The 27,678-nt window shown below is 34.3% G+C and overlaps 5 protein-coding genes and 1 long non-coding RNA gene across 12 annotated transcripts in view; 4 read left to right on the top strand and 2 right to left on the bottom strand.

The window, feature by feature from the left end:
• The window catches only part of LOC109538205, an 11,330-nt gene extending 7,092 nt beyond the window's left edge, over positions 1-4,238 (top strand). Inside the window, exons 4-8 of one of the 2 annotated variants that reach the window (XM_048663739.1) lie at positions 366-932; positions 990-1,276; positions 1,335-1,549; positions 1,723-1,986; positions 2,042-4,238. In XM_048663739.1, the coding sequence (XP_048519696.1) occupies positions 366-932; positions 990-1,276; positions 1,335-1,549; positions 1,723-1,986; positions 2,042-2,207 (1,499 nt within the window). In that variant the 3' untranslated portion in view covers positions 2,208-4,238. Of the gene's footprint in view, positions 1-362; positions 933-989; positions 1,277-1,334; positions 1,550-1,722; positions 1,987-2,041 lie in introns of both variants that reach the window. The other variant, XM_019905347.2, reaches the window with a different exon arrangement.
• A 1,671-nt stretch (positions 4,239-5,909) lies between these two features.
• On the bottom strand, positions 5,910-9,814 carry LOC109538178 (rap1 GTPase-GDP dissociation stimulator 1-B). Its single transcript, XM_019905280.2, has 8 exons — positions 9,389-9,814; positions 7,744-8,009; positions 7,423-7,688; positions 7,149-7,324; positions 6,897-7,090; positions 6,592-6,788; positions 6,286-6,487; positions 5,910-6,197 (listed from the first exon to the last, which is right to left on the bottom strand). Exons 1-8 carry the CDS (start codon positions 9,654-9,656, stop codon positions 5,928-5,930), a joined length of 1,839 nt encoding a protein of 612 aa, XP_019760839.1. The 5' UTR covers positions 9,657-9,814; the 3' UTR covers positions 5,910-5,927.
• A 106-nt stretch (positions 9,815-9,920) lies between these two features.
• LOC109538176 (fanconi-associated nuclease 1) lies at positions 9,921-20,208 on the top strand. Of its 5 annotated transcripts, none has more exons than XM_019905276.2 (11): positions 9,921-10,435; positions 11,643-11,928; positions 15,310-15,515; positions 15,572-15,795; positions 15,845-16,106; positions 17,562-17,860; positions 17,917-18,056; positions 18,138-18,311; positions 18,499-18,704; positions 18,804-18,993; positions 19,926-20,208. In XM_019905276.2, the coding sequence occupies exons 1-11, from the start codon at positions 10,258-10,260 to the stop codon at positions 20,185-20,187; spliced, it is 2,427 nt and encodes an 808-aa protein (XP_019760835.2). In that variant the 5' UTR covers positions 9,921-10,257; the 3' UTR covers positions 20,188-20,208. The 5 variants fall into 5 exon arrangements, with proteins under 5 accessions (XP_019760835.2, XP_019760836.2, XP_019760834.2 ...); XM_019905277.2 differs by having other exon boundaries at positions 11,634-11,928; positions 15,596-15,795; XM_019905275.2 differs by having other exon boundaries at positions 11,634-11,928.
• Positions 20,209-20,543: 335 nt separating this feature from the next.
• LOC109538180 (programmed cell death protein 7) lies at positions 20,544-24,132 on the bottom strand. Of its 2 annotated transcripts, XR_002172006.2 has the most exons (6): positions 23,848-24,132; positions 22,780-22,910; positions 22,034-22,481; positions 21,793-21,971; positions 21,453-21,740; positions 21,116-21,395 (listed from the first exon to the last, which is right to left on the bottom strand). XR_002172006.2 is itself a non-coding variant. In XM_019905283.2 (5 exons), exons 1-5 carry the CDS (start codon positions 22,131-22,133, stop codon positions 20,746-20,748), a joined length of 1,152 nt encoding a protein of 383 aa, XP_019760842.1. In that variant the 5' UTR covers positions 22,134-22,320; the 3' UTR covers positions 20,544-20,745. The 2 variants fall into 2 exon arrangements, 1 of the variants encoding a protein (XP_019760842.1); XM_019905283.2 differs by lacking the exons at positions 22,780-22,910; positions 23,848-24,132 and adding an exon at positions 20,544-21,050 and having other exon boundaries at positions 22,034-22,320.
• Positions 24,133-24,346: 214 nt separating this feature from the next.
• Positions 24,347-27,517, top strand: LOC109538179 (26S proteasome regulatory subunit 7). Its single transcript, XM_019905281.2, has 10 exons — positions 24,347-24,576; positions 24,638-24,675; positions 25,362-25,508; positions 25,751-25,917; positions 26,098-26,170; positions 26,248-26,343; positions 26,410-26,575; positions 26,632-26,756; positions 26,813-27,054; positions 27,284-27,517. Exons 1-10 carry the CDS (start codon positions 24,504-24,506, stop codon positions 27,459-27,461), a joined length of 1,305 nt encoding a protein of 434 aa, XP_019760840.1. The 5' UTR covers positions 24,347-24,503; the 3' UTR covers positions 27,462-27,517.
• On the top strand, positions 24,671-24,934 carry LOC125503423. The gene is made up of 2 exons (XR_007280836.1): positions 24,671-24,735; positions 24,788-24,934. It is a non-coding gene; the product is annotated as an uncharacterized LOC125503423 (long non-coding RNA).
• Positions 27,518-27,678: the final 161 nt, after the last annotated feature.

The following is a 27,678-nucleotide window of genomic DNA, read 5'->3' as shown; positions in this document are numbered from 1 at the left end:
AATGTCCACCGCAGTTGTGGACGAAACGTCAGGAAGAAATTCCGATAGACCACGGCTTCAAAGCCCGGAAAACATTCCTAAATGTAATAAAAGTTTATGTGCGGCTTCTAATCAAAACCATACATTAAAGAAAATATAGATTTAATTAAATACAGTTGTGGTCAAATTACTAGTCGATGAAAATATAATGGAAATTAAACATTTTTTACTTACTTATTAAGCGCTCATATTAATTTAATCGAACAAATTTTTAAGACCTGTTCGAGCTACAAACTGGAAGAACTCGAGATAAAAAATAAATGTTTATGTTACTTAATGTTTCCTATTGGAAATTACTTTTTTTTTAAATAGTAAATTTTTAGTAGAACAAAATCAGGAAGCATCTTTCATCGACCTAAACCAAAACCAACCATACGAAACAATTCAGTATCAGATATATGAAGAGAATAGTTGTCAGCCAATATCGACTGAAAATTTCATTATTGAACAAGAAAGCTTTCAAGGTGGTTTGGAAATTTGCCTCGCCGACCGAAACTCCAGCTTGGACCTGAACTCAATCAATCAATCCACCTCCAACATCAGTATTATTGATATAAAGGATCTCAAAAACATCTGCTCAGCTGACCCTCTTAACTCTTCACAACTGCAAGGGGCGGATCTATTGAAAAACAATTTCATTGTGAACGCGGAACCAGACAGCTCAAATAATTGCTCAACGTATGAACCGCTCATAAAAAGTGAAACGTCTCAACTGTCGGTCAACGAAGAATTCTCAAATTCGGTTTCCAGCAATCGAGATGTTTCGGAGAACTTTGGTGGCTTTCAAGGAACGAGCACATTGCTTAGCCCGAAGAGTGAAAGCGATGTGGAGCAAAATGAAACCGATTTAAAGAGCTTAAACTGGCTCCAAAATTATACAAACATCATGGCAGGTATGAAATCACTTAATTCCAGGCATAAATGCAAGCTAAGAATTTTAAAATTTTCAGTTCCCAACTTGCCAACACCACCAGTATCACCAAAGCCAAGAACTAGCAAATCTCGAGCAATCCAATCCACCGAGGTAGACTCGAAAAACGGCCTTCCGCGTCCTGCCGATTTAACGATAGATATAACATTTTACAAGAAAAATGGAGACAAAAAACCCCCATTTTCGTACGCCACTTTAATCTGTATGGCCATGGGAAAGAATGGAAATAGAATGACTTTGAGTGCGATCTACCATTGGATCAGGGAGAACTTTTTATATTATCGGAAAGCGCACCCGAGTTGGCAGGTATTTGTTGTCCCCGAATATTTAAGATTATTTTACATATTAATTTTATTGATTTCAGAATTCAATTCGTCACAACCTCTCACTAAATAAGTGTTTTGTGAAGCAAGCCCGGTCAAAGGACGAGCCTGGTAAAGGTGGTTTTTGGAAACTTGACCTAGAGCGGCTGGAGGAATCTAGACGATCGAAACGAAGATCGTCGCTCACTGTTAGAACTCCGAAAAATGGCGTACATGCTTCAACAAAAGCGGCCAAAGTGCACAAGAAAATTAAAAGGTATAAATAGTTAAATGGGGGTACATCGAGAAATGGAATATAATTTAACTACAAAAGAAACAATATTTCAGCTTTGATTTACTTGCTATCCAAAATACCTATTTCTCTGTTTAACTTATACGTGCTACACCGCATAAATTCCTCATATACCTAACGGTTAAGCTTTATTTTAGGTATCGACCGAATGCGGGCCCCAGCGAAAGAAAACACAACATTCTGTCCAATATTTCAATCTGCGGAGCGACAGATATAGAAAATGTGGAAGAAGCGGCCAGAGCAAGCATGAAAACTAAAAAACACTCTCAAAAACCTGCCGTTAAAGTGGAAAACGTTGATGTGATCCATAGCACGCTGCTCATGGAAGTGGACATGCAGGACGATAAAGAACAAGCCAAAGGAAAGCGCCATAAAAATTTTACAGACCAGACAAATCGAAGGTTAGCATAGTAGTAAATAGTTTTTTAAGGCCGCTAATGATGGTTTTCTTGATAGTACACAAATAACAACACCTCCATCCATGCCTCGAGCTCCTCCTATTTCCGAAACGATAGCTCCGCCCATTGTTGGCGAAGAAGAATTGACCGGATTGCTGTTGGCGACGAATGGATGGGATGAGTGTCAATTGGAAATGTTGGACTTGATTTTAGATTCTCTGTAGTAGAGTCAACAAAGCAGGAATTTTCAGGTCAGCTTAAGATCAAAATCTGTTGGAAATGCCGTAGTATTTTGAAAGAATATTCTGGATCTTTCAAGTTTTTTTATAAGCTAACTAGAAACGGTATCTTTAGTAACATTCCAATGCTTCCACATTCTTAATTATTCTAGAATTATTCTTACGCGGACGATTCCTCAAAATCGATCGAAAAAATGTTTTTTTAATGAATAATCTTGGTACCTAAATTATTTTTTCGATATTAAAAAGTATGGTGTCTATTTTGATGGTAAATAACATAAATATTTGCCTAACACAAAGGCAAATCATGCAGTAATGAAGTTTCTTTTATATGTTCTTATTTCAATGCCGTTTCTGTTACACATATATGGTTGCTTTTCTCTGCGGTCATTTGCATCCCCATTTCAGTTTGCATATGATTTTCATATATCTCGTTAATTGCTGCTTAATCAATTATAAAAATTTCCAGAACTTTGATTATACATTAATTCGGTATTAGATTAAGTTAAAATCAATGATACATGATGTTTCTCGTAGATTTATAAATATTCTAGTCATAGTATTACTTACTACAATTTTAAATAACACCGAGTGTTTTTGTGCCTTCGCTCAACACACAGTGTGGCCATTCTTAAAATGTGTGGTTTTGTAGAAAATGGTTTTTGTATAGTTAACTCAACCTAGATGTTAGACCTAGAATTTTAAAGATCTATTATATTATTTAGTTTATAATCACTTAAATTTGATATCGTGATATCGGTATCAACTGACACACAAGTTGCTCAATGTCGGCTCAAACTCTTTTATACACGCTCAAATAACGAAACTTTTAAAAAATTTAGAAGATTTTTGGCAATATATGTTTGCTCATAATAAGCGTTGTGCTCAAAATTTGCCTTTACAATAAAAGAAAATTCGCTTTCCTTCAAACTGTTTAGATTGTTAAAGTGGCTATGAGCAGTGAACAAATCAAAAATAAAAATCAGTGTCTTATGAAGTGCACTTTTACATTGTTTTAAGCGATTTTATGGTCTAAACTCTAGACTCCTGTATATCAACTTCCGTCCAAAGTAGTATTAAGTGCAAGCTATACAGAGTGTCCCACAGAGAAATTAGAAATTAATTAGGAAAAATTTGAACAGTTGGCGGAAGTCAACCGTTTTTGATGTATTTGAAATTTTGTGTCAAAAATGACAGTTGCAGCCACTCGAATAATTATTCATTTTTCTTTTAATGCAATATGTGTTTCTTAATTTTAGTCGCATTTCTTGTTGAAAATGACTTACTTACTTTAATCGAAATTCGATAACTATTAATACAAAGTGTTAAAAAAATAAGTTTCAAAATGACGTTGATACAACCGCCCAAAGTGAATTTTTTCACTTTTTTGATAATTTTATCTTAGTTTTTGTATAGTTTGCTATTTCAAAAGTGGTTAGTTTTTGAAATATTGTCAATTCAATGTCTTCATATGGCTATTTTGTCGCATCTTATTTTAAATACTGTCACTCTTAGTTGCATGTCGAACGTGGCCACTTTTAATACAATCAAATATCAAAATAATGTTTTCAGCTGTCACTTACCTTTTTAAAACAATTAGTAATCATGCCCAGAGGCTTAAATTGTACAAACAAATGTTATTTAAACTTATTTATTATTTATGGAGAATGTGACAAAGTTATATCAAGCACCGTTTATATATTATCAATTATTTTTATATGAAGAATAACAACCAGTTTTTTTCAAATCATGGGTTCTCTATTTTTTCTGGTTGCCTTTATAAACATTGACTTCGGCACACTCTTCAATTTTCTCCTAATATAGTTTGCTAGATCTCGATCGCGGCGGTTCCCAGTGGGACACTCAGTATAAGGGGGTGTTGTACTAGCAGTTAGTTATAAATACATTACATACGATATAAGTAGATTAGTAGATTAGTAGATAGTGTAGAAGAGATATATTTATATGCAAGTTTGAATTTGACCATGTAATATATTCAATAAATTCTTAGAAGATCGTTGATTTTGTTAATATTCTAATTAGGAAGATATTGAAAATACAGGTATCAAATCTTACTAAAATACTTTATTTTCAATAAATAGAAACTCTACTATATCTAAAAGGACAAAATTGTATTTATTATAAAGGTAAAGTTGCAAAAGCCTTAGAAGCTAAAGATAACATTTGGTCTCAATATTTTAAGTCTAGTAATGAATAACGTTATCATTAACACGACGAATGCTCAATAAAAAATCACCGCAAGAACGCATTTTATGGCTTCAGATTGAAAGATTAACAATAACTCGACATGGACCATACTGGGCATTGTTGGCTTTAAATTTGCAATTGAGTATTTTTTCAGATAGGAAAGTCAATTATAGTCGGATTTTGCCTTCGTAACACCTGATTGATTTAACTTTGCCTGCTGTGTATTCCACAAAGACCTTCTTGCAGAGGATTTTTAATAAACACACAATAGAAAATACTTTCCCATTTTACTAGTTAGATACAACAGAACTTATATAATTCGTGCCGATTTTTGACACCAAAACTACTTACTCTCTATTTGAGAGCCAGTAGTTTTGGCTAAAAAACTAATTATAAATAATTGAACAAATTCGTTATGTGAGTTTACATAATACAAATTAGCGATATAGCGCGGTTGCATATTATATGGCGTCCCACTAAACTGATCATATTGAAATGTGTATGTACACCAATAAGAATGAATTAATTCATTTCGACATACCTCACTAGTAAAACGATAGTCTAGATATTAGTGCAAACATTTTTAATTGTATATAAAAGGTAACAATGTGTACTATATCAGAGCTATACATTCTAATACACATACATTTGTGTTTTTACTTTTATAATTAGTTTGTTTGTAAAATATGTAACTTTCTAGCAAATGCAAATGATCAGTACCTTAACTGAGATCAAATCTTGTCAATTATTTCGGTGTATTAGCTTACAAAAAATAAAATAGCATTACTTTGAAAATGAAGCCAATTTAACCATAAAAACCAAGGAAATACTTTCTTAAATAAATTAAACTGTTTTCATTCGGAACTGGCATTGAGCTATCTGTCGTTAGCGTAAATAGAGATGTTTAAAATTCAAATTTAAACCGACATTTAACTATGAAAAATAGTATCTTTAATCAAACATTCAAAATTGAAAATTTCTAGTCGATGCAGAAAATATTTAGGACAGTATATTACTATGTTCTAAACGATCATCACAGGCGTGATGTTTTTAGAATGAAATTTATTGCCTCTGGTTACATAACATGACCTTTTAAACGTTGCACCATTTCATACAAAACACTATTTAATCAAAAACTTTCAGCGATTTTGCGAATTACAGAGATAACGAAAGAAGAAGCCGTTTTGACTAAGAAACAATAGGAATAAAGCGAGGTATCAAAAGTGAACAACTATTAACATGAATGGTTTGATTGGATAAATAATGACTTTCCCTGTTTTTATAAGAATCTACAGAATTATGCTTATTAAGATTATTATTGGATCAAAATGTACATTGTAAAAATATTCAAGGATACAAAATAATTAAAACCGACATTTTACACATTTACAATGCGCGGAATGTTCGACTCTAAAATCAAACAAATAAGGACTGATTATGTAATCCAACTTGTTAATGTCTCAACACAATTAATACTACTTCAGATATCACCTCGATTTATTTAGCTAATGTAATCAACAATGTATCCACCCTATTAGCACATTCCGTTGCGTTGACGTTCGATTTCAGTTTGTCTAGGGATTGCACAACGTTGTTCTTCTGTAGCTCTTGAATAATTTGTTCCGAGCTACTCGTTTGTTCGAGTAAAGTTAAGCAGTTTTCGATTGTGTGTTTGTCCCACTGTTCCCCATATTTATTCAACGCAAAACTCAAATTCTTTCCAAACGCTGAGTCGCAAAGCGTGTTATAGAAAGCATCCACATCCACCTATTCAATATAAAAATTAATTACCTACGCTTAATGGTAAAGTTTGGACTTTACGTTTTCATTTGACCATCAAGTGTTGCGTACATACCTGAGAATGTTTTTCGGTATTCCTCAAACCACTGAGTAATATGATTAATGCGAGAAACGATTCATTATGCATCAGCCCAAAATTCGATGCAATCATATCGACGATGCATTTTACACTATCTTTCACCGATACAAAGGTTGCAAATGGTTCAGAAGAGTGGGTGTTTTTTATCAACCAACTAAAGATTCTGGGCACTTCACCTCTAAGAGTAAACATGAATGAACGTTCGCACTATTATGTAATTTTCAAAGCATTCCGAAAACTAAATATACTGAATGTAATTTGTAGTCGCAGAATGAAACTTACCTAACGCCCACATGGTCCGAATTATAGCACCAGTATACCAATCTTTCCACAAAATCTTTTTTCGATAATAAATAATGTGCGGTTTCAGGTTGGCCGTCAATAACCATTCTGAATGTACCCAAAAGCTTAAAAACGACCATATATCTGTCCTGATTTAGCATTGGGTACATAACTTCGATTATGCCGTCTTCTAATGCCTATAACAATAATAAAAACTATAAATCAAGCTTTTAGGCCGACATGAAAAAGAATTTCTGAAGAAAAATATCTACATACACTAAAATGGACATCTTTTGTTTACTTGCCTGCGGTTTATTTTGCTTTGAAATAACCAGGTTCTTCAGAGTACTCAATAATGCATGTTGCAGTTTACAATCGCTAATATCCGTGGAATGATTACACTTTCTAAGAAGTTCAATGAGTTTTTTGGCAACGCCATCCTTTACCATTTGTATGCAATGGACATCTTTTCTCGCAAAGTTGCCGATTGCCAGTATTCCTTTAAAAAAATTAAATCTTCCTATAAACATACTGCTGTGGATAGCTGGTTCACTTGCCTGTAGTTAATAAATCGGAATCTTCGGCATCCAGCCATGATAGTATATTTGCGTACATTTTTCCTTTGCCATCATTATACAAAAGATCCATACAGGGATCTCCAGTTAGAATAAGAACAATGAGATCGCAAGTCATTTTTAATATATACCGACTTTCCTCGTCCGTCACTCTGTGCCTACATTCAAAGATAATTTTAGTTTGAAACTAATAATTATTTCTTACCAAATTTTTTATTTAATTAATTTCAACTCATGCTGAATAATTAGATGTTACCTATGTTTTTCGATCAAATCAAACAGCAATTCACATATTCCTTCCCTTCCTAACAGATTTTTAATTTCATCTTTCTCTGACAACGCATGGAAAATCGACAGACACAAAACATAAATTCTTGGTACTTCGGATCCTTTCAATATATCCACAACTATTTTTCCTAATCGTTCCGTAAAAACGAATTCCACGTCATCGATATAATCAATCAGAGAATCAACGATACTTAAAAGAAATGCAATAGCAGTCTTGTGCTCTGCAATAGAGACCTGCAAAACCACTTTTATTACAAACTGCCTTTCTTCACAATGGTACTGAGTCTACCTTATATTTGAGTAAAAGATGCTCTACCACTGTCAAAATGCCTCCGTCTAACGCAGCTTTCGGTACATTATCATTCATATTTATTAACGTTGCGAATAACCCGGAAACTTTGGTTGTTATGTTATCATCTTCTCGTTTGGAATCATCTCTAAGTAGTGTTAATATACTATCAATGCCTTCTTTTTCAACTAGTTTACAAGCGTCTTCATTTTCGTAACATATGTTGCCTAATGCTCTAACCGCTTCCAAAGTTAGCTCAGGAGAATCTGAAAGAATGCTCGGGCAATGCGTTTAATAGTAAAAATCAGTGCGTTAAATAGTCATAGGAAAAGGACAAGCATCTTTCAAATTTAACGGACACTTTTTGAGAAATCGCTCTATACTTACAGGTACTTAGTGTGTTAATGAAAAAATATATTTTTTAATCAAAACACACTACTTACGTACATTACGAGCTTACAGATTTTCATGTGGGAAAACATGATTTAAAGCGAGTACTGCTGGTGTATTTTTTGAGCCTGTTTTAAAGTGTGCTCTACACTTTTTCGGCGGATTTCGATTTCGAGTCTCATAAGCTTTAATTTTATTTATTATTCAGGTAAACAAAACGTTTTTAACAAATTAAAATCCATCGTTACATCGAATCAAAATTTTATTGCCCATCTTTTGTAATTAATAATACCGTGCACTAGAGGTGATGTGATAAATTAAAAGTTGATGTGGAAATAATTATCTCAAAATACTTGAGTATTTATACGGTACGAGCTGAACCACGTCAACTGCTATTTTTTCTCTTCCGCCACTGAAATGTTTGAAGCCCTTACGATATACTTTTTGTCTCAAAATTCACCGAATATACTTAAATCATAGTTAGATAGTCAAACCTATCTTTTCTGTGTTCATTCTTTAACGTCTGTTTTTCACACAAATATAGAAACAATTGAACGTTCAAATAATTCTGTGGTTGAAATAAGATATCAATAATTCAATTCAATATTTAAAAAACTGGCTCAAACCTTTTGAAAATTTCCTATGTTTTAAATGGATGAACCTAAAAGCCTCTCTCACTCAAGAAAGAAATAAGCTGCTTTTATCTTTTGTGACAAACATATTACGAATTTGTGCTTTTGCCAGAAAATTTAACTCTGATTAACAAAATACAAAGAATCGAAAACGCCTATAAAGTGTATGCGTGTTGTAACTTCTTTTAATTTATAGGTGTAAATAAAAAATCTTCCTTGCTCTTGTTTTGCTACTAAAACGAAAACACCATCAGTCAGTAGATAACGTAGAAATTAATATTCTGCTAACAAATAATGAGAAAAGATTGACGAATTTTTCAACGTTCTATACAGGGCGGGTCTCCATCTAGTAACCCAATGTGGAGAGAAAAAGCAGTCATGATTCAACTTCACATTCTTCCAACAATTCTTTTGTGTATTAACAATCGGTCTATTAAGGGGAATAAATTCCCTTTTTTGGTTGTTTTGATGTATTTTAATGGGTGTTTGCCTCCTTCTACGCGAAAGCATGACCTAAGAACATCTGCACAGACTGTAAGTACCCTACTAGGTACGAAAAATTGCGAGAAAAATCTGGGCCTGTTTCGTACAGTTAAAATTATCACAAGCTTACTTAAATTTACCTGATTTCACATACTGCATAAGTATATTCACAAGCTCTGCATTTGTAAAAACTCGTCTAATTTCTAAACATTTACATAATTCTGCAGTAGCTTCAGCAGCCACAATTTGAACACTCTGAGATCCTAAATTAAACAATGCGATGAATAAACTGATTTCCTTGATTTTGACCTTATCTGCTTGCTTTATTAAGCAATTAAGGATTCTAATTATTTCCGTATAGTCTTTGTTATTTACCGCACAGCTTAAATCGTTGAAAATGCTTTCCATTTCGCTTTTGAAATGTTTTTGTTGACAAATTAGGATTTTTCCAGTGTCAATTTAGTTTGAAGTTTCAAAAGTTGCCTTTTATTCAAACTGGCGTCTGTTCTGTACTGGCAAAAATAAATCGAGTGAATTTACGTGAATCTTCAAGCTTTGACATCTTTTTTTACAAAAAACTGTCTTCAATATTTTACAGCTTATCGCTGCACGATTCCAGCGTTGACAAATTTATCAAGATGCAAATGACCTTCCTTAACCTAAAAATCAGGCAAAGTTATTGACCTTGACATTATTTTTTGAGTGTTTCTATGGTGTGTTTACATTCTGCTTGTGTATGTTTTATAGTGTTTTCTGAAATTTTATTTCTGTCATTTCCTTAGGGCAGAGTACTTGGGCTTTATATAATTTGATCATTAATGTTGGGTACGTGAGAATGTAAAGTGTTAAGTTGTATTTGTTGACTGACTCATATTATTGGTTTCAATATTATCGTTATCGCAATGTGCGATTTGATTAATTATAATTGGGCGTAGCCTTGGAAAGGTTTTCCCTTTGTTTTCAATTAGTGGCAGCAAGCAGAGACAAGAAAGTTTGTTTTTCTCTGAATATGGACGCAATGGCGAAGTCACCAGCAAAGGTTACACTCAGGCAACTTACTTTAAGTGAAGTATTCCTAAAACGGAAAAGCTCTATTAAACTGGAAAAACCTACGCTGTTAAACGAGATTAGTTTCGAGATTTCGAGCAGTGATTCGGAGCCAGAATCTACATGCAATAATGGCGAGGGTAAGTGCTTGAGATTTACGAATTGGGCGTTAGTTTATACAACGTACTTTTCTGTAGTCTAAACCATAACATCATGTAAAACTAGTTTTCGTAATGTTCCACTTGATTCGCCCGCTAGTTTGAAGTTAACAGTATGTTTACCTTATAGATAAACCCTTTACTAATAACTTTTCTTAGTGGTTTTCGACCACTTTTGCCTCATTGATGTTGCAATTTTTCCAAAGGAAAAGATACCACATTTCACTTCACTGGCCACTCACTCAGCCAGGCATTTTTTCTGGAACTTAGATCAGATCATTTTCTTTTCAGCCACAATAATGTTACAGTACCTTTTGATGTGCTTACGGCACACCCTGTATATTTTCAACTTGCAAAATTTGTGGAAACTGTTCCGCCGAAAAACAATGAACATTATGTAAATTCGTTGACATGAATTTACTTAATTCTTTTACACTGATTTTTTGGGTGAATCTTTATTTATTTTTTTATCCCAGTATTGAAACTGACTCGTCTGGTTTGAATCTTTAAAGTTTGTGTGGATTTTCATGTCGTGTAGCGTAAAGAAAAAAAAGCCAATTCCTATTTAATTTGCGTAGTTTGGCACAAAATTAATTATAATCAGTAGGTATAGTGCTATCGCTTCAAGTACTTGTTTGTTTTTCTAAATGTTTTATAATTTAGGTACATATATCTGTTTTTATATTCTAATTATTTTTCCTTCCTTATTGTTTGTTGATTTATATTAGGTAGTATGTTAGCAATTTTTTTAGATAGTAAGTACTTTTTTGTAAGTATTTGAATTATAATTTAATACAGCATACGACGTGTTTGCTTTGCATACATTATAAGCACTGAAATGTCCAGATTGAAACTGTATATGGTGCCGATATTTAAAGAAGCCTTTAATTGAAAAAGTAAGACAATTTTTTACATCAATTAGCTACTGCATTTGAGAAATTTGTGAGGGAAATAAAATTAAATCAAAATAGTTGGTTTTCGCGGTCATTCAAAAGGTTTTCCAACCAATATTTTCTTTCTTCGTCTTTCTTCCCCCATACGCTTCACATGTCCGTACCATATATTAATGGCATTTTTTGATTTCTTCTAAGTATCTACCTTTAACTTCGTTTATTTTCTGTTGTTCTCATTTTTCACGTGTTCCAAATGAAAAATTAGTTAATTAAATTATCTATTTGAGGCGTTCCAGAACCAACCAAAACTAGTCGCCCAATACATGAATCGAAACGAAAACAGTCGTGCTCTACACCGACTAGTTCCAAGAAACGGAATAACATAATAATAAAACAAGACGTATGTATAACACCAAAGATAGTTTCTAACCAGACTTCGATGAGAAAAAGTCCTATATCCAGCCCTTCTAAAAATAATTCAGTAAAACAACTAAAGGCGAAAGAAGGCAAACAATTACAAGTCAAACAGCTTAAGGCATTCATGGATTTATTCGAAAGAGTTGAGAAAAATATGCATTTGAGGTGAGTAGGATTTAATAAATGTATCTTGAAAGTTCAGGTGTGTTGTAATTAAGAAAACCGCTATTTTATGTGACATAACTGATTTGATTAGTTAAAAAGAGTTTTATTTTATCCATTCTGTATACGGGATGTACATGTAGAGATATACACTTAGTACTAGTACACACACTAAATAATCCTTTTAATATATTGGATTCCACTTGACCAGCGAACTTGGTTTCCGAATAGTATAAAAATCACACATAATAGGGTCTTTGCACATTTTTTTTGTTTGCTTATTTTGTTCATTTATGGTCAACCAACTGTCCTGTGTATGATGCGTGCGTGCTGCCGGTCATGTTTCACGGACTTGAGGCAGTTACCCAAACTAAGAAAAGAGTACAATGACTGCGAATCTGCCAACGTGCGATGGAAGGAGCAATGCTCGGAATTAGTTTGAGAAATAGGCAAACGAATGAAGATCATAGATAAAGACGAGTATGATGAAGATATCATGACGAAAACCAAAGTCAGCGACGCGGTGGAACAAAGTGCGAGAAGTAAATGGCGTTGGGCGGGTCATCTCGCGCGGAATAGACCATTCCAGAACAGCTTTAACGGCTCCGAATTTTCTGTGGGTGGCACACAAACTATTTATTACCAATAAAAGACAAAAGTGAAAAGTTAATTTGAAGCGTTTTCACTACAATTTGTCTGGACTGCAACTATTCAACGCTTGGGTGGTGATGTGAGCACAGATAGATCGACATGGAAACAAATGGAAGGGGCCTATATTCAGGCGTGGACTGAAACGGGCTGAAGAAGAACTGTTCTACTTTTTTTCGATTTTACAGTACTTTTAAGGAAGTTATAAGTAATCTAAATTTAATTTTCTATTTAGCGCGCCAAAACGACCCGGTTGCACTTGCTATACGGCTCACGTCACACCAGAGTTTGATATCGGCTTGCATTTGATTCGCGTGGTGCCGGCGTTTACTTTTTTTTCAAACCAACTTTAATGGGTGCTTAGTGGAGTTTAGTTGGTGATTTGAACAAAATGGCTTATAAATATTGTATGGTGCCGGAGTGTAGCAGTACTACGGTGTCTATACCAGAAAAAACATTTATAAACGTGCTTTGGACGAAAAACGTATAAAACTGTGGCTGCAATTGGCATGACGAAATGTGAAAGTTTCTAAAAAGATATTGACAAAAACTTGTATTTTTGCTCAGTTCTTGAATCAATCGTTGATGCGAAAAATTTATCCGTTTGAAGAAAATCCAGAAAGGACAAAACAGAAAATATTTGCAATTTAAACTTTTTTATCCTCTCTGTACTTCACTGGTTAAAATCCAGCAGTCCAGTAGTTTTTTTATTCAATCTGAACACTACTATACTAAATGTATAGCTAATCAGGAGTTTTTCATTAAATTCATTTTTATGTATACCCGTTTTAACGTGCTCATTCAAAAATACGTAACAATCCAAACTTACATATTTTTTTAACGTAATACCCTCTATATTGTTCATTTTTTATTTCTGTGATTATAAATTATAACCAATGACCCTATACAAACCACGAAAAAGTGTCTTCACTTTTTATTTTGTGATGTCGCGCAGTCTATACACTCTGTTTTCATTATTTGTTTCTTTTTTCGTTCACCATGACAATAGAATAATTTCTCGAACGAACTCTAGACTCTTGGACATATTTTACATTTTGCCATGCAAATATCACCTTTTCGCCTCAGCTGCTCATACTAGATGTAGATTAGGAAAATAAGATAAATCTTTCCAGATTAACAATGGTATTTCAAGCATTTTCCGCCAAATTGTAAATAGCAATTACTTTTAATTTTTATTCAGAAACCAAATAATCTAAAGCAGAAATGTCGCTTTCCTTTTGGCTTTAACTCCATGTTGCTCAACGAATGTAAACAATTCGCTTGTATTAAAAATCTCAGCCACCTTGAACGAATCTACCAATGGCAAGTTATCTGATTGTGCTTTTAAAAATCCTTCATCAGTCATTTTCCACAAAATAAAAATAAACTAATAAAACAACTCCATAAAATACAAGCCGAGGTAACTGTACAGAAGTTTATATACAGGGTGTCCCGTAAGCACATGATCAAAAGAATACTGCGATATTCTTTGCACCAAAAGAAGATGACCTGACCTAACTTTTATTAACAAAAACTTTCTGGCTCCTCTGCTATTGATGGTCAAAGTTCTTCAAAAAAATATCTTTTTCGAAATATCGGGAGAATGGTACGATGTATTTTAGTGAAACTCGCTGTGAATTTGTTCTTATGTAAGACTCATATTTTGATGAAACAATCGAGTTCATCCGTTTTCGACAAGTGGAGAATTCTTGAGGGTCGTGGTACAAAAACTACCAGAACTTTTTATTTGGTGAATGAAATTAAACTCATTTTTTTTGGGTGATGCACTAATTATTTGTTCACAATTTTGTTCTCTTTGTAAAATCACGTAGCATTCATGGTTTTTGCGAAAAAAATTTCTGTTTTATGGCCACTTAACAATGTTAGATATTAACTGAAAATATCGTGATACGAGGCATAAAATAATTGTCAATAAATCTCACAAATTCGTTTTGAATGAAGAAGTGACCGACATGGTCAAAGTATTAGGGTTTTGCGAAGACAACTTGCTTGAAAGCTTACGCGTTTACGCGGCACATATTTGCAGTTAATGTCTAGCATTGTTAAGTGGCTAGAAAACAGACATATTTTTTCGCGCAAAAACTATGAATACTACAAGATTTTACAAAGAGCACAAAATTGTGAACAAAGGATTAGTGCATCAATAAAAAAAATGAGTTGATTCCATCCATCAAATAAAAAGTTCTGGTAGTTTTTGTATCACCACACTCAAGAATTCACCACTTGTCCAAAACGGCTGAACTCGATTGTTGCATCAAAATATGAGTCTTACATAAGAACACATTTACAGTGAGTTTTACCAAAATACATGGTACCATTCTCCCGATATTTGAAAAAGATAAATTTTTTGAAAAGTTAGGTCAGATCCTCTTTTTTTATTCAAATAATATAGCAGTACGCTTTTGATCATGTGCTTACGGGACACCCTGTATACCATTTAAATGAACACATGGGCTACGTGCAGGCCAATCGTGTACTGTGATGTCAGATCAATCATAGCGTTTTCGCATGATGTTACTTTGATCAAATTTGAAAGCCAATTAAATAGCAAAATAATTTTTTTTCAGGATTTCTTTTTCTTATAGTGTATTTATATTCAACAAAGCTTGAATTCTAGTATGTTTTTAGTCAAAAATAAATTTCTATTATCAGAATAATTAAAAGCGCTGTAGAAGCAAATTATTTCTAAGGTGCTTTTTAATCTATGTTTTTTAGGAATTTACTACAAAACTGTTCGGTTTTGAACCGTTTTAAAACGTTGACTACCGAACAACAATATGTAGTTATGAAGTTGTTCGTTTGGAAGAAGCAATGGTACAACATATACAAATTTTGCAACAAAGCCAAAATCGAATTCGATGAGAATTTAGACAAACTTCATTTATTTAGCAATCTTCAAAGTGCAGGTTTTCTCGATAGTGGTAATGGTTTTATTTCTCTGCGGTTACTAAAAATATTTAGTTTGTTGGAATTGTAGCAACTATTTTTCTCTTTTACGCAGAGTACTTGTCTGACGACTTAAATGAATTGTTGAACCAAATGGATGTGAGTCAGATCAAAGAAATAATGAACCAACTCCGAATAATTCCCGTTGCAAGGAAAAAAATGCAACTGATTGCAACTGTTCTTACAGCAACTAGACGACAATCCACAATCGGTGTTAAAACACTAAAGGACAGAGTTCTATCCGAAATACATAAGGTAAAAAGTTACATTTTTGGAGATCCCTTACTGCATACTCGCTTTTAAGAAATTAGGAGACGCTTATCAAATTCGGCCTGATATTTGTGACGCATTCAATAAATTATATGTGTTGGCCACATTCACTGAATTTTATTCAGATATCCAGGATTACTTTCGACGTTTTGACTTGATTTTTCCGACAGCACCCATAGAGTCCTATCCGGTTTTTCATTCTATATTAAGCTTTGAAAGATACGCCGAAGCTCTAAAGATTAAAACAGACTTAGAGAGTCATTTGGTTGGATATCACAAAAATAATAAAATATCAGGTATGTTTGAAAATTTAAATTTTTCTGATTTTGCCTTCGATTTGTATCTATAAATAATACACCAATGGACAAAGTTAGTGCGCCACCTATATATTTTCGATTAAATATTTTTTTCTCTGCAAGTAGGCTGGTAAAAACGTAACATTGTACAGTACAAATTGTTTTTGATCCCTTTCTATTCATTCCAATGCAAGTTTCTACTTGTTTTGCGTTGTTTGCAACACCTCAGCATTGTTGTCAGCAAGTGTGGTACTGTTTTCGATTCAATTTTCATGCTTTTTCCTAACGTGTGTGTGTAATAAAGTGTATTCGCATTGAAATGTGCCCGGGAAGAAATTTAAGTGAGTCTGATGCGGTTAAAATTGTCACCTTGTTGGAAGGAGGGTATTTCCAACGTGAGGTCTCCCAGAGGTTGGGTGTTCATTACACCTTTGAAAATTGAAATGAGATAAAAAATCGAATTCAAAATGCCCGAAATGTTGCAATTTCTTCCAAAACGGTAAGAAGAAGGCTCAATGAATCCGATTTGAGTGCAAAACATCCCGCAAAAGATCCTCTCTTAACCACAGTCCACAAGCAAGCTAGGCTTGAATTTGCTCGAGAAAGCGTGGATTTGGATTTGGATGACTGGAAGAAAGTCTTGTTTACTGATGAAGTTAGAGTGGGTTTAAAATCTTCGGATGGGCGAATTTTTATTTTTAGAAGACCAGGAGAACGATACATCCAAGCATGTATGGTTCCCCATCTGGCTTTCCGTGGTGGCTCAATAATGTTTTACGATGACATTTCTTTGGAGGCCCGTAAGGACCTTGTAGTGATTCGACGAAGATCATTAGCTTCCCAGAAGTACATTCAAGAGATTTTAGAAAACTATGTCGCACCTGTTGCACCTCACATAGGCGACAACATCTTCTTTATGGATGATAAAGCCTTAACGTGATTGAACATGTTTGGGATCAGCTCAAACCACGAAAACTTGGTTGAACTGGAAACGCGGTTCTTCCAGAATGGCACAACATACCCCAAGAATTAATTACAAACTTTTTTTATGGCATTCCAAGACGTTTGAGGGACGTTATTTGAGTCAGAAGCGGCAATACACGTGTACGCTTCTAAAACAGTTAAAGAGGCAAACTTTTCCGGAATTTCAAAATGAATTTTTCATCAATGTTTATCAAAACCCCAATAAACTAGTGATTCATGTTTTGTTTTTTATTTCAAAAACGTTCTGATATTAATTTAAAAAACAATGATTTGAGTTTTGATAAAGCAGGTTGAGTTTAAAAAAAATCTTTGAAATTATAGGTGGTGCGCTAATTTTGTCCATCATTGTAGATGGCAAACTTGATAAAAAAAATACTGTAATATTCTGTACGGTTTTATTTTGTTACTCATGGTCAGTTGAACGGCTTGAGTGAATTACCCATGACATTTAATGCTTTTTAACGTTTTTAGTAATATACAGTATTGCAACAGATGCGTATGCAAAGCTTCGTGATGTGTCTATGCGCAATGAGCCCGTACATGAATCTGCTCCTCATCTGAATAAATTCACTTCCAAGTACGTCTATTGCAAAATATTGTCGGATTGTTGCCAGAAACTCTTTACTAAAGCAAGGGGCAAACCAAGCGAAGTAAAACAATGGCTGCAATATTTAATTGAGACCTTTCCCAATTCAACAAAACTAGGCGGTTGGTATCATTTATTGATATGGATAAATATGCGACATCTGGATCGTATGTTTTACCGGACAGTAAGTTATTGCCAACAAACAGGAACAAAAATACCATTAATTCTTTTTAATTCTAGAGCGCTGAGTTTTTAATTGAAGCTCTTGATAAAAAGAAACCCTTATTTCTCGAGAAAGATGTTTTTAAATTGGAAGAGTTGGGGCGCAAGTTGTTGAAACCGACAACAAAATATCAGTTGCACCAACTACATCACGACACGTAAGTAACTGCAGTTATTCTTAATAACATTTCGATTACTAGGATAGGAACCTCATTTCAACATGAAACATCTTTTTGCAGGTTGGTTAGATTGATTTCAAGAACATCAAAAATTTCACATATTCCTGGAAAGCAAATAGATGCAAAATGTATAAGATCAAATAATTCCGGCCGAAAACGCACATATTTTTTAAGGTCTGATGGAGAAACAACCGCGGTTAGTGTAGAAGACGTTGCTCTAGAGCATTATAAAGAGTAAGTAATTTCGTTATTTATTTATTTTATTGTAATTTTGTCACGTTAATCGCAAGTAATTTTCAGTTCATTTAAATATATTGTTATTTATTTTATATTCTGATCGGATAAGTAAGTGATAAAAATAACTTCAAATATGCAGCCGCTTACATTGTTCACCACATAAGCTTGTTTTGACGAATTTTAGTTGCGGCTATCCTGCTGGATCGCATTGTGAAGGCTCATTAATTAAAGCCTTATTAATACTTTACTTCTGGGATATTATTTACAATCCAGAAATTGTGGTGCGAGGAAGTTTTATCAGTAAATGGCAGTCTGCACCTTTGGATTTTTTCACTCGCTATTTTTATGAGAACCGAAAAGGTGCTATTGATATGCGTCTGATGCAAATAGGTAATATTTTTGCGAATTGAATACATCTTTTAACTAATTTAGTATCAGTTTCTTTTTAAACTGTACTATTTAGAGGAAAATTATATTGCGTATTTGCAGAAACCGTATTTTCCCATGAAGAATTAATAAACTTCGGAATCAATAACTATCAACAACATTCGCACAAGTGCTGTTCAGTTATATTCAAGAGAGTCGACGGAAGGGTAATGGATATCATTAAAGACGTCAGCCTTGTGGAAATTCTGATAACAGTAATTGGCAGAAAGGTACTCAGTAAAATTTTTGAAAGGTATGTAATATGTTTTAACTTATGATTCTTTTTCCATTAGCAGCTTCGGGAACTGCTTTCGAATATTCGAAACTAAACACAAACGTTTGCAGAATTTAATTTTGTTTTAACTTGCGTAAGTAGCGCGTTTCATTCCGAAGTGTTGAAGGCTTGTATGCATTTATAATCAATATTATTTTTATAATTAGGCATTTCCTTCTGAATCGGAATTTGAAAACAGCATAATCACTTTATTAGTAATTATCTCCCTCACTATAAACGGAAAATATTTCGGGTCCCAAACTGTTAGGGCACCCGCAGACGAGGGACTTTTGCACGACAGTTTTGACGCTGAAAATGGACCCTTTTGCAGCCGCTACTAGCGACTGCGGCGACAGTCGCCGAGGATGCAACTTGTTCCAATCTCAAGGTTAGACGCAGAGTCGAAAAGCCGCTAGCGATTGTCGTCCTGTCTCGAACTCACAGGACTGAAGAGGATCAAGCACGGGCGACAATATTGGTGGTAGCGTCAGATGAATTTGTTTACTTAATTTGCCTTGTACCGAAACGGCATGGTGGCACAAGCCAAATTAAGTAAAGAAATTCATCTGACGCTACCACAATTTTGTCTCCCGTCTGCTTGATCCCGTTCAGTTCTGTGAGTTCGATCCAAGCTACAATCGCTAGTGTCTTTTAGACGCTGCCTCTAACCTTGAGAATGGTTCCATTCTCGGCGACTGTCGCTCACAGATGCTAGTCGCGGCTACAAAAAGTTGCTCATGTGCTGGACTGTATTTAAAATAATGAGTTCATTTTCAGCGTCAAAACTGTCGCGCTACAAAAGTTGCTCGTCTGCGGGTGCGCTGATGGGCGAGTATTTCAATGGCTGACTTAAGAGTTCAATTTACTGGTTTTTAGAAGCGATGCATTTTTAAAAATATTGCATTTTTCAGATTAATTAAGAACTTATATCAGTTCTTCAGTGGAATGCCTGATCTATTAATTTGGAATATTGACCAAAAAATTCACAAGTTTGTTGAAGTGAAAGGCGAAGGTGATAAACTCGCCCCAAACCAAACGCTATGGCTTTTATATTTGCACGAAATAGGCGCATCCGTCGAAGTGTGTTGGGTTCATTCAATGGGGTCCAAACGAAAGATAATACAAAGAGGGAATCAAAATGAAGGCGATGTGTCGGACAATGATAGTGATTAATAAAATATTAAAGTATAAATACACATAAACTTTGTTACAGATGGAAAATCTTCTAAGTCTCCATCATGTATAGAAAAATTCTTGATTTGTGCCATTATAATTGTAGATTAGTGAACTGAAACCTTTGTTACGTTATTAAATTTGCAGATCATGTGAATACAATATTTTTATATATCTGGTTAGCAAAAATAAATGTTAAAATTTTATAATTAATTAGAGATGTTACTAAAGATTAAAATTAAATAACCAGATTGTCCAGTTTTACACGTTGCTATGCAAGGTGTAGCGATAATACTATTTCATTATCGTCATACAATTTTTAATAGTGCGTAACCTACGACATTTAAAATACGGACTTTTTGCTAATGCCTATATTCGATTTTTTTTATTTATGGCGCCAAAAAGTATTAATATTTGTACATATATCAACACCTTTCGATTAACTGCAAATTGTATAAAAATAGCAATCAAACAAAACTTACAAATCTCAAATTTCTTACAGCGAATGCGTCTAAAAAAAGTAACAAATTCCTATAGTCTATTTAGTTGACTTAAAGCTTAAAACAAAGCGTTTCTATCTAAATATTGTTCCCATGCGTCTCTGGTATTTTGATCAGGCAAAATCCATCCGATGGGAATTTTGGAACCATTTTCACTGTGCGGAGAAGTTAAAAAAGTGTCCCAGCTTTTCCGAATAGCGATAAATGTTTCCAATTCTCTCTCGGCTGCGGTCAGTGCCCAATATGTGGGGTGATTTGAAGGTACAGCGTGCGATTGTCCAAACAACACAGTTTTCCATTCCTCTACAAGCCGGCGCTCCTTTGCTAATTTAGCCTGTTTCGAGTCTTCCGTTTGATTCTTTTCTGGATCGCCGATTAATATTGCCAATGTTAGCATACATTCAAAACAATTACATACTGTTGCTTACCTAGCATTAGCTTAAGTCCTTGTTCCTCCTTCAAATACACCTGAAAACTATTTTCCCACATTGTGATTAATTTTTCTGTAGTCACATTGAAGGCCCTTCGATCTTGTAAAGACGTTTTTTCGCCTCGCTGGTTTGCTGTATTTTCTCGGACGGTTCGCAGCTTTATTAGCGAACTAATGAGTGACAATTGCTTCCGGGCGTCTGATTTTTTCTTGGTTACCTCGGAAAGAACCGAATCAGCATCCTTTTGCATCGCTTCCTCCATTTTGGTCTTCTCCACCTTAAAAATTCGACAATTGATCCACTTGAAAATTACGCTCTTTTACTGTCGACTTACTTCCTCCATCTTATGGTTTAACCATTGATCAATTTCCAGATGTAACTTATTACGATCCTCAGTTGCTCTCTGCTTTTCAATTAATTTTTGATCCCGCCTTTTCCTATCGTTCAGTCTCTTTTTCCTTCTTTTTCTCATTGATACTTTCAAATAAGTTAATATTTCCGGATTATCGAATTGACACATTAATTTTGTGAATTCGTCCTTCATGGTACCGATTTCTATCATATTCTGCTTCCAGTCTTCAGATGACATCGACGTTGCATTTTCTTCTAAAATTTGATGAATCTACAAAATAATTCTTTATTGTGTTTGCTCCTTTTGATTTAAAATAGGCAACCTTATTTAGTTTTTCCAGCAGATTGGCGCTTTTACACAAATGTGCTTTGGCCTGATGTAAATTCAATGCATTCGGAGGAACATTAATGTTTTTAAAGCTTGGAAGTGGTCGATAGATGTTGTTTTGTTGGAGCCATGTTTCAATCCAGAGCTCATCATTAGACTTATTGTATATGTCATCTGGAATAAATTGTTATGTGCGATAATCTAATGAAATTTGATAAACTGCATCAGCTACTCACCTAAAACATTTGTTTTATCCAAGTTTTTCTGGAAAATCTGTGAAGCTACTTCAGAAGCATGTCGGCTGGTGGTCGGTTGGTGAAACCCGAAAAAACTCATGTCGCAGTTACTAACAAGCACTTTCAACGAGAAAATATTAATAAACAAACAGTTAAATATTAATAAAATTAAAGCCTAATGCATACGTAACTAATTATTTAAAATTAACTAAAATTAATTAAAACTAAGTGTTCTTAGTAGCAATTCGCAGCCTATTTTTAATGAAAAGAATTTAGGAATATTATTATAAAATGTAAAAAAATATTGTCCGGTTTAAGTAGTTGACGGAGAACTAGCACATGTGAACCTCTCCAGCAGCAGGCAATTGTTGTTTTGCTTCTTCAAGCACCTTTTGAGCAGCTGCAAACTCTTCTGTTTCTTTTAAATCTTGCTCAGTTTCCAAAATGCCTAGAATAAATAAAATTTGGATATAGATTGACGTTAAATTGATTTAAGTTCATTGTTTTAAAGTATACTTTCAGAGAAATATTTGAATGAAAGTAGGTATGGTAAGTAACGAACCACAATTGGTCGCGTGCCAAATAAACAGTTTGTTACGCAAAATAGATCTAACATGTAATAACGCTTAACAAATGTTTCTATATAAAACGTGCTTCAACATTGAGTTTTGCAAACGTATTTAAATCTAATTGGGCGTTTTTGAAGTGCTGACCAATGATGGCAACTTGCATAATATTTAATTCACCTCTTAATTCCTCAAAAGCTTTAAACAATCTCCTTTGGCAATCTGGTACCATCATCAAGCATTCTGCTAAAACTTCTTCCTGTTTCTTAATGTCGTGCTCGTCACGTTTATCTGCCTTGAGTTTCTCAATTCTACCATAAAAAACATTGCCTGTTGTTAAATGTTAATGTTAAATATAGCAAAATACTTTTCTTGAAGTACTAAGTATAATTTACAAACAATTGATTTTATTTGTACTTATTCATGAGTACAATTCATTACAAGTTCAATTTCATGAGTTATCGAGTTCGAAAGTTAGGGCAAATTTGGCTGTGTAACGTTCAATTTGTTGAGCAGTTTATATAAAATCAGTATGAATCATTGCAGAGAATCGAGTGTACTCGATCGATAAGTATTACTTATACTCTTTACTAATTGAATCATCAAGTACGCATTGCTTAATTAATACAAATAGTAGCAGTCATTAAAGTTTGATTAGAACCATACAAGCATCTTACAAAAACTTAGTAAAAATAATTTTACATTATTGATAGGTATCTCTAAATCAAACAACTTCTCTAGACCCACAGAGGGATGCGGTAAAACGCTATTTGTGGATCTTAAAATAGGGTTCAAAATGCTTGTTTTTAATACGTAGCCCTGCTAACGTCTGTTAAACTATTAAATGGAAAAGAACAATGAGAAGCAAAAGAATGTTGGTTCAGGGGCTGCCACCTCCATAAAAACCTTCCATAGCATTTTCCAAATTACATTTCTTTGGATGAGACCTTGGAATGGCAGCAATGTTAAAATTAGCTTTTCAACTGAATCTGGGAACAAAGCCTTTAGATGTGGCATGAAAGAGGAGTGTATCTTCTTAATATTAAGACATCTTCGATGCTAGATTTGAGAGAACAATACGTAAATCTAATTAACAATATAGAAATAACACCAGCCGGTCAAATTCTACTCCTACATCCGCATGTTTCAACATTAAAATTAAAAATGTACAATTTCATATTTCTAGAAACTACGCTCAGAAAGCTATAAAAAACGGCAAATAGTGTGCGAATCAAGTTGGGATTTTACCTGTTTTTCTGCTGATCGGCTTCCTTCTCGTAAACAGTCTTCTCTTTAGCTAACCTCCTTACTACACCTGTTTTAATTTTCAAAGTTTTAATTCTTGGATCTGCCATAGTATGATATTTTAATGGTTTGCGATTAAACCACGATGGTTGAAAAGGGTAATGGGGTAATGATAACGTGACAAACGCAGATACAAACTTTAAAAGAACCTAAATTTCAGGCAATGAATAGATTAAACTTCAAAAGTGACTGAACAATGGTGAACATGACAGACGTAATACCCGAACACATGGTAGGCGTGTGAAGCTAATCACTATATTTAGTTAAAGTGTTTTAAAGCTTTCTTAGTTTGAAATATTTACAATTTTTAAATTTCTACATCTAGCTCAACATCATCTCTTGGAACAAAATCTGGTGATAATTGGTGCGTGGTTTAATCGCACATGCTCAAAAATTATTTGGCTTTAATGACGCATCTACTAACCGTAGCTGTGAGTTGTGTTGGGAACATCTGTCGCTTGTCATTGCCGCCAAAGTCAATGTCTTTGAAAATTTTGCCTGTAATCATTAAAACAACAAACTCCTTATTCATTCCCTCAACAAAATCTGCCTCTAAAAAGTTCAGTTTTTGATCAAGTGTTAGACTTAAATAGGTAACCATGCCAGACCACTTAGGGGATGATATGAGAAAAACGAAAAATGAGCCAGAGCAAGAGGAAAAGGAAATCAAATGTAACTATTCTTATTCCCCAGTTTAGTGTTTTGTCAATACTTTTATTTTTGTCATTTTCAGCACTGGATGAAGGTGATATTGCTCTGCTCAAAACCTATGTAAGTGCGGCTCATTTGTTTAAATCACTGTGGAATTATTTAGGACACCAATGACAACCGGTACTCTCACAAAGGCACTTCGGGCATTATTTTTTACTTATTTTATTTATAGTTTGTAGTATGGACTTGGAAAGCTTATTTTTAATTGAAGAGAATATTTTAAAAATCTCGATAATTTACTTATATTGACTGGACAGTACTTTAAACTCCCCCAATCTGTTGGATAGCTTAAATATACGCAATAGATGTGTAGTATGAGGTTCGCATCATAAATCTCCTGATTAATTATTTCCCAAGAACTTTCTTAATTGGTTTTACAAATTTTATCCAGACAAGCTAAGAAAGAAAGTTATCTACAAAAATAGTCATTCATGTTTGTTCAGTACTGAGTTGGATCTGACTGTAAAACTCATGGTAGTGGCTAACATACTAACGTTTTTTCTGCAAAATTAAATTGTAACATTTTCTATGACACTCCATACATACATGCCAGTAAAACAATGAACAGTGACTTTGGGCAATAAGCAGTCCGGTCGTTAACTTTCCGCCTAATTCCGTTTAAGGTTGTCTTTTTTAATAATTAAGCATTTACACTTTCCGCGCAAAGTTCCTATTAACCTCAAAACCTCAAACTCATTTCAGTTGGAATTTGTAGCTCTTATTGAACTTATTTTTATTTAATGCAGGGCCAAGGACAATACACAAAAACCATCAAAACTGTTGAAGAAGACATTCAGACAATCATCAAGCGAGTGAACGAACTTACTGGCATTAAAGAATCGGACACTGGATTGGCTCCTCCAGCATTGTGGGACTTAGCAGCTGATAAGCAGGTATTGATGGAATACGCCCAATTCTAGTAGTGAAATATTCGATGCATACGAACCAGAATAATTCCCGTAAAGGCTTTGTTTGAAGGAGAAAATATTTCTCAAAATATCTGAAAACTAAACGCATTTTCATCTTTTTTTGTAAGTTGGTGCCATTAGGTACCATCTTAATAGTAAAATATGCATTTTGGGCCTGGATCGATCTACGTTTTACGCTGCGTGTTAATGCCTAGTTATTTCACCAGACGCTGCAGCATGAGCAACCGCTTCAAGTCGCCAGATGCACCAAAATCATCAATGCTGACAGCGATGATCCTAAATACATCATCAACGTTAAACAATTTGCGAAGTTTGTAGTGGACTTAGCCGATTCGGTTGCCCCTACCGATATTGAGGAAGGCATGCGAGTTGGGTAGGTTTTTTTCGTTTCTACTGTGTTCGATTTCATTTTCATCTGTACTTTATCAAACACACACAAAGCGACAAAATCACTCATTTGCTGGCCTAACTCGAGAAACGAAGTTTCATACCGTATTAATTGAAAATGTTTTTGTCGTGCTAGTAGAATATCAATGGGAATATTATGTTTTAGCGTGGATCGCAACAAGTATCAAATTCATATTCCGCTGCCGCCAAAAATTGATCCTACTGTTACAATGATGCAGGTAAATACTGTAAAATGTGATGTTTTTGTGTTAACTAAATACGCTCGTATTATATAAATAATCATATCAATTGTTAGGTGGAGGAAAAGCCTGATGTAACGTATAGTGATGTGGGTGGTTGTAAAGAGCAAATCGAAAAACTGAGGGAAGTCGTTGAAACACCTCTTCTACACGTGAGTAAATGCTCATAATGGTTTTCAAATCCATCAGATTTAATTAAATTTTTTGTACTTTTTTAGCCTGAAAAGTTTGTAAAGCTTGGCATTGAACCTCCAAAGGGAGTGTTATTATTTGGACCCCCTGGAACTGGAAAAACTCTATGCGCTCGAGCAGTCGCCAACCGAACGGACGCTTGTTTCATTCGCGTTATCGGTTCGGAATTGGTTCAAAAGTATGTCGGAGAAGGTAAAATTATGGAATACTTCAAAGAATCAAGCAAACATATATGAGATAAATTTTAGGAGCTAGAATGGTGAGAGAACTTTTTGAAATGGCTCGTTCAAAGAAAGCCTGTCTAATATTTTTTGACGAAATTGATGCTATTGGCGGAGCGAGGTTTGATGATGGAGCAGGTGGAGACAATGAGGTAAATTAACTAATAGAAAACATTTTAAAAGCTGTTTGCCTTTATTTTATATATAGGTACAAAGAACTATGTTGGAACTCATCAATCAGCTCGATGGTTTTGATCCGAGGGGAAACATCAAAGTTCTGATGGCTACCAATCGGCCAGATACTTTAGATCCGGCCCTTATGAGGCCTGGACGTCTCGACCGAAAAGTGGAATTTGGTCTGCCCGACTTGGAAGGCAGAACGCATATTTTCAAGATTCACGCCAGGTCTATGAGTGTGGAGAGGGACATTCGATTCGAGTTGCTAGCTAGGTAAGTGTTATATCGTTCAGATAAGAGAAGTCAATTATTTTTCATTCATTCATTCATGTGTAATAATTATAGATGTTCGTAGATACGTTCATTAGTTGATTTTTACTTTTACACTTTTAATTGTAATTCTGGAAAAGCCATTACTGGAATTAGCTTTATCCAACACTTTGAGCGTGTGATTATGAATTTCCATGATTTATTTGTATATTTATTGGGTAATTTTTTCCAGGTTGTGTCCAAACTCAACAGGTGCGGAAATTCGGTCAGTTTGCACTGAAGCTGGTATGTTTGCAATTCGAGCGAGAAGGAAGGTGGCCACAGAAAAAGACTTCCTAGAAGCAGTTAATAAGGTTATCAAGTCTTATGCCAAGTTCTCAGCAACTCCCAGATACATGACTTATAACTAGTTGTCTTTTCAGTATGTGCATTCTTAATATGAATTCAATAAATGAATTACTATTTAGTTTAAATAATTGGGCAAATTCGATTTTGCCACTCTTTCCCAACATTATTTAACTTTTACTTGAATAATTCCAGACTTTAATTCATTTTAGACGGAAACTACGGATTAAAAAAATATATATTCAAAAAGTTTATGTTGCATTTAGAGATAAATGTAGAACA

The sequence above is a fragment of the Dendroctonus ponderosae genome, unplaced genomic scaffold (genome assembly GCF_020466585.1).
Source record: "Dendroctonus ponderosae isolate FM_Combo_2020 unplaced genomic scaffold, Dpon_F_20191213v2 Dpon_F_20191213_2, whole genome shotgun sequence".
In the NCBI taxonomy this organism is placed as follows: Eukaryota; Metazoa; Arthropoda; class Insecta; order Coleoptera; family Curculionidae; genus Dendroctonus; species Dendroctonus ponderosae.
Note: the sequence above shows the minus strand (reverse complement) of the source record. Positions and strands in the feature narration are given on the sequence as shown.

What these genes read in the sequence shown, in the direction of transcription:
- LOC109538180 (XM_019905283.2), bottom strand. Translation starts at nt 22,133, where the DNA reads ATGAGTTTTTTCGGGTTTCACCAACCGACCACCAGCCGACATGCTTCT. An exon ending in TGCTGGAAAAACTAAATAAG is followed by an intron (nt 21,741 to 21,792) that starts GTTGCCTATTTT and finishes ATTATTTTGTAG; the next exon opens with ATTCATCAAATTTTAGAAGA. An exon ending in TAAACCATAAGATGGAGGAA is followed by an intron (nt 21,396 to 21,452) that starts GTAAGTCGACAG and finishes CGAATTTTTAAG; the next exon opens with GTGGAGAAGACCAAAATGGA.
- LOC109538176 (XM_019905275.2), top strand. Translation starts at nt 10,258, where the DNA reads ATGGACGCAATGGCGAAGTCACCAGCAAAGGTTACACTCAGGCAACTT. An exon ending in TATGCGTCTGATGCAAATAG is followed by an intron (nt 18,705 to 18,803) that starts GTAATATTTTTG and finishes GCGTATTTGCAG; the next exon opens with AAACCGTATTTTCCCATGAA. An exon ending in CTCAGTAAAATTTTTGAAAG is followed by an intron (nt 18,994 to 19,925) that starts GTATGTAATATG and finishes TGCATTTTTCAG; the next exon opens with ATTAATTAAGAACTTATATC.
- LOC109538178 (XM_019905280.2), bottom strand. Translation starts at nt 9,656, where the DNA reads ATGGAAAGCATTTTCAACGATTTAAGCTGTGCGGTAAATAACAAAGAC. An exon ending in ATCTTTTACTCAAATATAAG is followed by an intron (nt 7,689 to 7,743) that starts GTAGACTCAGTA and finishes GTGGTTTTGCAG; the next exon opens with GTCTCTATTGCAGAGCACAA. An exon ending in ATACCGAAAAACATTCTCAG is followed by an intron (nt 6,198 to 6,285) that starts GTATGTACGCAA and finishes TATATTGAATAG; the next exon opens with GTGGATGTGGATGCTTTCTA.
- LOC109538179 (XM_019905281.2), top strand. Translation starts at nt 24,504, where the DNA reads ATGCCAGACCACTTAGGGGATGATATGAGAAAAACGAAAAATGAGCCA. An exon ending in AGAGGAAAAGGAAATCAAAT is followed by an intron (nt 24,577 to 24,637) that starts GTAACTATTCTT and finishes TGTCATTTTCAG; the next exon opens with CACTGGATGAAGGTGATATT. An exon ending in GAGCAGGTGGAGACAATGAG is followed by an intron (nt 26,757 to 26,812) that starts GTAAATTAACTA and finishes TTTTATATATAG; the next exon opens with GTACAAAGAACTATGTTGGA.